We start from the raw sequence: 8,542 nt of genomic DNA, 5'->3' as shown, positions 1-8,542 counted from the left end.
GTGTCCTAAAGACAGCAGGAACAGGCCTCACATGACATGTAAAATGGGCGTGGGGTGGAGCATCCATGTTACATCTATTCCGTTTCCTTTTGTCCGATAGATTTCATTTCATTCAGTGGTTTCTACTGATCCGTTTTTTATGCTCATCCATTTGGACAGTCAATAAAAAGGAACCCAATGACCGTAACGAAGGCCGTGTGGTCCAAAACCGGACATGTGAATACTCTCATTCACTCTCACTGCTTCTTAAAGGTCCACAACACTGTTGTGTGAATAAGGCCTTAGTTTATCACGGCCAAACCTGACACTTGTACTTCAGCCACGTCACAACTCGTACAGCCACACAAAGCTGCCTCACGTATTGGGACACATTTATTTAGGGTAAGTTCGCACTAAATTTTTTAGGTCAGGATTTTGAGGCCGTATCAGCAAAATCCTGACCAAAAAGACGTCTCCCATTGAAATCATCGGGAGCCGCTCAGTTCTTTTTTCCGGGAGCTGGTTCTGACATGTTCATTCATCAGGCCAATTCGCCTCGCAATTTGGCCTGAAGACACTCCCTCCCGACTAGGCTCATTCAGTGGACTAATCCAGAGCTGAGTACAGTGCACCAGCATTCAGTCGTGGCTACCCATTTTTTGGTCAATCTTAATAAAGGCCCCGGCTGGTGCAGGAACGGGAGATTCATGAAAAGACTGCAGTCTCTCCATAAATCTGCTGGACATCCCTGCATCCAAAATGATAATCTTGTACCTGCCTTGGCCCACCCAGATCCCCCCCCTGCCCCCCCCAGATCCCCCCCCTGCCCCCCCCCACCCTAATCCCCACCCTGCCCCCCCACCCTAATCCCCACCCTGCCCCCCCCACCCTAATCCCCACCCTGCCCCCCCCCACCCTAATCCCCACCCTAATCCCCACCCTGCCCCCCCTAATCCCCACCCTAATCCCCACCCTGCCCCCCCCTAATCCCCACCCTAATCCCCACCCTGCTCCGCCCACTTTTGTCCAATGTGATGGGGTCTTCAGGATATCTTTGGTACAAGGAAGGGCCTTGCGCCAAATGTGCACCAGAATACTGGCCTAGAGGGATTGATGAATTTTCCCCCATCGTCTCTGGCCCACATGCCGACCATGAAACCCAAACAGCCCACCATTACAAATACATATATACAGCAGCACCTGAAAAAGAAAACGGTTCTAACACAGCAAACAGTATATAACACCGCATATAGTGACTGCCTATGGCCAGAGCAGTGGTAGGCCAGTCCACACCTGTATATAGTAAGGCCTCATTCACACATCCATATCCGTGGTCTGTACTTTTCATAGACAGCGCCGCACTGATTTTCGCGGCTGGTTTGCTGTCCCTGTTCAATGTCTGTGCAAAGCAGATCAATACTTTTTTTATCTAATAATGTCTAATAGACGTCATCCATTTTTTTTCACAGCCCCACAGATGTCACTGGTGTAATGCAGCCACGAAAAAAGGCTAAATAAACACATTGTAATGAATGGGCATCAATAACGCAGATACCAGACGTATGCGACATGCGGACATATCAGTAAGGACAGTATCACACATGAGAGGATTAGATACAGCTCAGCAGACAGTATCACAGCATTAGATACACAGCTCAGCAGACAGTGTCACACATGATAGGATTAGATACACAGCTCAGCAGTCAGTATCACACAGGATAGGATTAGATACACAGCTCAGCAGACAGTGTCACACATGATAGGATTAGATACACAGCTCAGCAGACAGTATCACACATGATAGGATTAGATACACTGCTCAGCAGACAGTATCACACATGATAGGATTAGATACACAGCTCAGCAGACAGTATCACATGATGGGATTAGATACACAGCTCAGCAGACAGTATCACACATGATAGGATTAGATACACAGCTCAGCAGACAGTATCACACATGATAGGATTAGATACACAGCTCAGCAGACAATGTCACACATGATAGGATTAGATACACAGCTCAGCAGACAGTATCACACATGATAGGATTAGATACACAGCTCAGCAGACAGTATCACACAGGATAGGATTAGATACACAGCTCAGCAGACAGTATCACACATGATAGGATTAGATACACAGCTCAGCAGTCAGTATCACACATGATAGGATTAGATACACAGCTCAGCAGACAGTATCACACATGATAGGATTAGATACACTGCTCAGCAGACAGTATCACACATGATAGGATTAGATACACAGCTCAGCAGACAGTATCACACATGATGGGATTAGATACACAGCTCAGCAGACAGTATCACACATGATAGGATTAGATACACAGCTCAGCAGATAGTATCACACATGATAGGATTAGATACACAGCTCAGCAGACAGTATCACACATGATAGGATTACATACACAGCTCAGCAGTCAGTATCACACATGATAGGATTAGATACACAGCTCAGCAGACAGTATCACACATGATAGGATTAGATACACTGCTCAGCAGACAGTATCACACAGGATAGGATTAGATACACAGCTCAGCAGACAGTATCACACAGGATAGGATTAGATACACAGCTCAGCAGACAGTATCACACATGATAGGATTAGATACACTGCTCAGCAGACAGTATCACACAGGATAGGATTAGATACACAGTTCAGCAGACAGTATCACACAGGATAGGATTAGATACACAGTTCAGCAGACAGTCTTGCACATAATAGACTGAATATATAGAGAGAATCCCCTGGCAGACCCTGCGCCCCCTCCCCTCTTACTACACCGGCTTCTGTCTATGTGGCAGCCTTGCAGTGACTACACCTCCCACCCACCAGGGGGCTGCTGAATACATGAGCCTTAGGCCTCACAGCAGGAGGGGGGGGGGGTCTATAGCGCTAAAGTCCTGAACAATCTCCAACTTTGCAGCATGTGTAAAATCTATTTCCTTTGCAAGTAGCAAAGCGCTAAATAAAGCTTTTTTAAAAAGTAAAGAGGGGGGGGGCTTTTATTTTCCTGCCAATGGGAGTGTGACTCTGTGATGCTTCACATTCCTTCCCAAGATCTCCGCCTGCTGCAACAGGAGAAACTTTCAGAAACTTCCTCCAGCCCCCTCCTCCATGTGCTACGTGGTACTGTGCCCTGACAGAGAAGGATCAGCCCTGGTCTGGAGAACATCTGCAGCCTATGGGAGAAGCGCACGGACCCCGACCACTCCATGCATCCAAGTGCTGAGGAATCTTGGGGGACCAGGAATGACTTAAGAACCTTGCGGGACAGACTGGACCCTCAGGAACAACTGTGAGTTTTTTATCTTTACTGGTCAGGTTGGACACATTGCTATGACTGAGAGATCTTCAAGACCTTAAGACGTTTCTCCAGTTCTGTTCATGCAAAAAGTTGGGTCATAAATTTCTACACTAAGTTGGCTTCATCATGATCCGGAATCTTGGCTGCACGCTGCTCCTTGTCTTCATGGTCTCAGTCAATGCTCAGTATGAGCGTTACAGTTTCAGGAGTTACCCCCGGGACGAGCTGATGCCCCTTGAGAGTGCATACAAGTATGGACTGGACCAGTACAGCAATGAGAACTGGCCCGAGACGGTCAACTACCTGGAGATAAGTCTCAGGTTGTACAGGCTTCTGAGGGACAGCGAGGCTTTCTGTAACCTTAACTGCAGTACGGCACAGATAGACAACAGTCCACGTGCAGAAGGTGGGACCACCAAGGATGAGACCGGAAACCTTGGTCGCTTCAGTGGCTTCCCTGAATTGAAGGTGTTTGGAGATGTTTTCATGAGGGCCCAGTGTCTGAAACGATGCAAACAAGGTCTGCCCGCTTTTCGACAATCACAACCCAGCCGAGAAACCATGGAGGAATTCCAGACCCGGGAGCCATATAAGTTTTTACAATACGCCTATTTTAAGACGAACAATTTGCCGAAAGCCATTGCTGCCGCCCACACGTTTCTCCTTCTGCACCCCGAAGATGAGATGATGAAGAGAAATATGGCCTACTACAAGAGTATGCCCGAATCAGAGTCCCACATCCAAGATCTGGAAACCAAGACCTATGAAACCTTGTTCATCAGAGCCGTGAGGGCCTACAATGGAGAGAACTGGAGAACCTCCATTTCTGACATGGAATTGGCCCTACCTGACTTCTTCAAGGCATTCCAGGAATGTATCTCAGTCTGCGAAGGCTCTCGGGAGGTCAAAGATTTTAAAGACTTTTATCAGTCGGTGGCCGACCACTACATTGAGATCCTCAAGTGTAAATTGAACTGTGAGAATTCCCTTACGCCGGTCATTGGAGGCTATGTGGTACAAAAGTTTGTGGCCACAATGTACCACTACCTACAGTTTGCTTACTACAAACTCAATGACGTTCGGAACGCCGCTCCTTGCGTGGCCAGCTACTTGCTATTTGACCCAGATGATGATGTTATGAAGCAAAACATGGTCTACTACCAATACCACATGGAGAAGTGGGGACTGTCAGAAGAAAACTTCAAGCCAAGGCCGGAGGCGGCCCTCTTTTACAACATCACAACCAAGCAGAAGGAGCTGTATGAATTCGCCCTGCAAAATATCGTAGATGATGATGAAGGCGACGTGGTGGAATATCTGGATGAACTTTTAGATGAAAATTTTTGAGACCAATTTTTTTTCAGAGGTGACTTTGAACAGTTCTTGAGACCTTTCTTAAGTAACATCCTGCAGGTGTAATATGTTTCATGTGGTGCTTTCATGGTGTTTTCTGGGAATAAAACTCCATAAAACACAGTCAGTGAAGAGTCGTTTGGTTGACCATCGCCAAGTGCAGTGATGTCACTAACCCCAGTCAGGGGGCTCAGGGCCCGGACCACCAATACTCAAGTATTTCTATCAGAAAATGAAGTGTAATAATCAGGTATTTCCTTCTGTGTATAAAAGCTTTATGACGTCCTCCATTTTGTGTCTACAGTTCCTCTAAAGACTTTATGTCTCCATGATAACAGACTACTAGAGATGAGTGAGTACTGTCGAATAGCACGCACCCATAGGAATGAATGGATGCAGCCGGCACGCTGAGGTCGGCGTCCTGCTGCTTAACCCCCTGTGTGCCGGCAGCGTCCATTCATTCCTATGGGTGCGTGCTATTCGACAGTACTCACTCATCTCTACAGACTACACAATGAACCCTGTGTAGTCAGATCTTCTGTAGTCGGATCTTCTGTAGTCAGATCTTCTGGTTATATTGCCGTATTCTACCAATAGTAAGAATGAAGGACAGATGGAAGCGAGCATGACTTTGGGTCAGACTACAGAGGGTGAGCTGATAGTCTGTTACTATAGACACACATAAATCTGCACAGGAGCTGTGATCACAAAATGGTGGATTTTTATTGAAGCCATTTTGCAGAATTGCCTCCATTTTATTTTTAGATGCATTGGTTCTATAAGTGGATAGATTGGAGATATAAGTTACATCATGAGATATAGGAGACAGGACGGGTGATATTATCCCGTGGAGGCGGAGCCCAGAGGATTCCTTATCCTAGTGTAAGAGACGCTCCATGTTTGTAGATTCCCGCCTTCCCTTTCAGTAATAAGGGTAAGTTCACACAGGGTTTTTTGGATCGGAACCTGAGGCGGCCTCCGCCACAGGTTCCAATCCAAAAGCCGGGTAACCGCAGTACACCGGCATTCAGCCGCGCACTCTGCTCTGGAGTAGGCCCAATGAATGAGCCTAGTCTGGAGGAGGGAGTGTCTTCAGGCTGAATCGCGATACGAAACGGCCTGAAGAATGAGCACCTTGATTTCAATGGGAGCCGTCTTTTTGGTCAGGATTTTGAGGCGAATACGGCCTCAAAATCCTGACCAATAAACCCCGTGTGAAGTTACCCTAACACTTCATTGTGATACGGCTATATGAGCAATTTTTGTAGTAGAATGATTAGGCTGGGTACATTTACTTTTCAGGGGTCTGGGAAAGCTGAGTGACAACCAGTATGGCTGCTATAGAAGTGCATTGTGTAGTTCCCACCCAGAATTCCCACAACAATATATAACAATGATACAGATTTTCTTTTGTGCTGAGTAACAGGCATCTTGGCAGTAGTATTGTGTTTTCCACCCAGCTTTCCCAGACTCCTGACATACAACAATAAAACCCCCATTCTAACTTTGCTGTATGTGAAGCAGGATGATCATTCAGGAAACTGGGAAGTAAATATGGAAACACTTCCTCAGTATGCTGCCCTCTATTGGTGGTCTCTCTCTAAGGAGTGACACTATCCCCTTAATCTGGTCTAGAAGTCTCTCACCTCTGCCAAGTCAGTTCTCCCTAGACTGTGCTGATGAGATCCAATCAGATCGAAACGGCCGTCCACAGTTGGGATGATACTGACTTGGCAAAATCCCACATCATTGATTAAAGGCTTGTTGAAAAGTCGGGCATGATGTTCAAGGGAGCTTCCCATAGAGGACAGCATACTGAGGCAGTGTTTCCTTATCCTGGGAAACATATTTGCATATTCTTCCCACAATCCCCCACAGTGGAGCGAAAATGGCTTTATAAGACTCCACACACCTACATGGTGGTCTCTCCCTAAGAAGTGACAATATCGCCTTAACCGAAACTGGGAAGGTGAATGACAATTCCAGTAGGAGCAGCCATATTGGTTGTCACCCATAAACAAATAACCATAGTAACCCCCAGATGTTCAGCCCACCCACCCTAATAATCAGATGACCACTATTAACTTTAATTTGGGGTGGGCCCTGCAGAGGAATTGCTGCGGCAGAATTCTGAACAAAGAAGAGGAGCTAACTTAAAGGGGATGTCAGGGATTGACAAAAAAAAAAAAAAAAATGAAGTGTACTCGCCTCACCGTTCAGTCTGGCACCAGTGCCTTGATGCTGGAAGTCCTCACCTCAGCTTAACGTGACCAATGAGACCAATCAGTAGCCTCAGTGGTCACTGGCAAGGAAATGGAACGTATGTGAGTGATGTCATCAGTCCCTCTCCAGTGACGAGACTGTTGATTGGTCGCAGTGGTCACATGAGGCTGAGGACTTCAGGCATCAAGGCAGTGGCACAAGACCAAATGGACGCCGGTTGCAAACAATGGAGCTGAATGTGCTTTATTTTTTTATTTTACACCTCCACAGGCCTGAACTGGGGTTGGTCCAATTCTTCGAAAACCCCTTTAAGGCCCTGTGCACATGGGATAACCGAAACCAGAAAATTCAGTCCATATTTGTATTTCGCTATCCAATCCCAGTCAGGAGAGCAGATCAGACCAGAGCCTGATCTATAATGCTGGGAGTATCTAATATGGAGTCCGCGACTCCCACCACTATAGATCACTATGGTCTAAGGGTCCGGGCTCCTGACTGGGTTTGGACTTGGAAATCCAACGATGTACAGACTGGATTTTCCAACCCAGATTACCCAGTGTGCATGGGGTCTAATGGGAACTCAACTCAGGGACCCCCATTAATATTATGTCCTAGCTATCGCTCCAATGGAATTCTCCTTTAAGAAGACTGTCCCCGCAGCAGCAGATAGCCCATCATCCCCGCAGCAGATGCTTTACTGACCCTACAGGTTTCATGGAGGGTTGTGACAAGTCACAGCTTTGTCCATGGTCTTGCCACATCACAGCTGTGCAAATATCACACACACATACAATAGAGGTGGTCACACTATCACTCCCATCGTGGCGGTTGTCACATGTATATTAGCTACATTGAGTGTGCAGCACAAATCCGAGTGTCAGCCTCAGGTGTCCGAGGTGTCCGCCATGTCCTTAGTGTACAGTCTACATACAGCTCAGCTATCACCAATGGCAGCCAATGCTTTGTGTATAGAGGTTATCACCAAAATGTCGACACCCCCTGATATATAAATCGTGTAAATGACGGGTGCTTACACCTCACCCACATCTACCATTAGGGGTGCAATGGTATACGTGTCAGTGCTTACTGTCATTCTGACGTTCTATTTCCTCTATCCTGTTTCCCAGTTCAATGAGATGGACAGTGGGCAGTGATGAGACTGTGCAGGTTTCTGACATAGTCCATGGGCACTGCAAAAGTATTCACCCCATTAGTTACTGCTTGTATCTAATGTCTTATTTATTTTTAAATCTACATTTTTACTTTTATGTAATCCCTTTAATTCAGGTAGTCACCGGATTATCAGACGTTCTGCATTATAGGATAGCCATTGATGAGTAGGTATACTATACATATACTGTATATATATTCCACATGATAGTGCAACAGCTCTGACTTGCACCAATTCACAGTATTTGTATAAGGTTTTTGTTCTAAAAGCCAAGACGTGACTGCCCCCATGTGGCAGAGACTTGTATTAGTCAGACATAATATGTATGGACAGCTCGGCTGCTGCTGGGGCATGTAACAATGGCCAACAGGGCATGCTGGGAGTTGTAGTAGTTATGGTAGAACAGAAGATTGCAGGGGCCCTTGTCCTATACTTGGTTTATAGATTTGTAATATTAGATCAACTTACTTAAGATTTTTTTTACAGTC

The 8,542-nt window shown here is 46.3% G+C and overlaps 1 protein-coding gene across 1 annotated transcript; it reads left to right on the top strand.

Annotated features, from left to right (window-relative positions):
• The first annotated feature begins 3,142 nt into the window (after nucleotides 1-3,142).
• Nucleotides 3,143-4,780, top strand: CRTAP (cartilage associated protein). Its single transcript, XM_075279517.1, has one exon. It carries the CDS (start codon nucleotides 3,434-3,436, stop codon nucleotides 4,652-4,654), a length of 1,221 nt encoding a protein of 406 aa, XP_075135618.1. The 5' UTR covers nucleotides 3,143-3,433; the 3' UTR covers nucleotides 4,655-4,780.
• The last annotated feature ends 3,762 nt before the right edge of the window (nucleotides 4,781-8,542 follow it).

Source organism: Leptodactylus fuscus, chromosome 6, assembly GCF_031893055.1.
Source record: "Leptodactylus fuscus isolate aLepFus1 chromosome 6, aLepFus1.hap2, whole genome shotgun sequence".
NCBI lineage: Eukaryota > Metazoa > Chordata > Amphibia > Anura > Leptodactylidae > Leptodactylus > Leptodactylus fuscus.
The sequence above is the reverse complement of the archived record's forward strand: the minus strand, read 5'-3'. Positions and strand labels throughout refer to the sequence as shown.

What these genes read in the sequence shown, in the direction of transcription:
- CRTAP (XM_075279517.1), top strand. Translation starts at nt 3,434, where the DNA reads ATGATCCGGAATCTTGGCTGCACGCTGCTCCTTGTCTTCATGGTCTCA.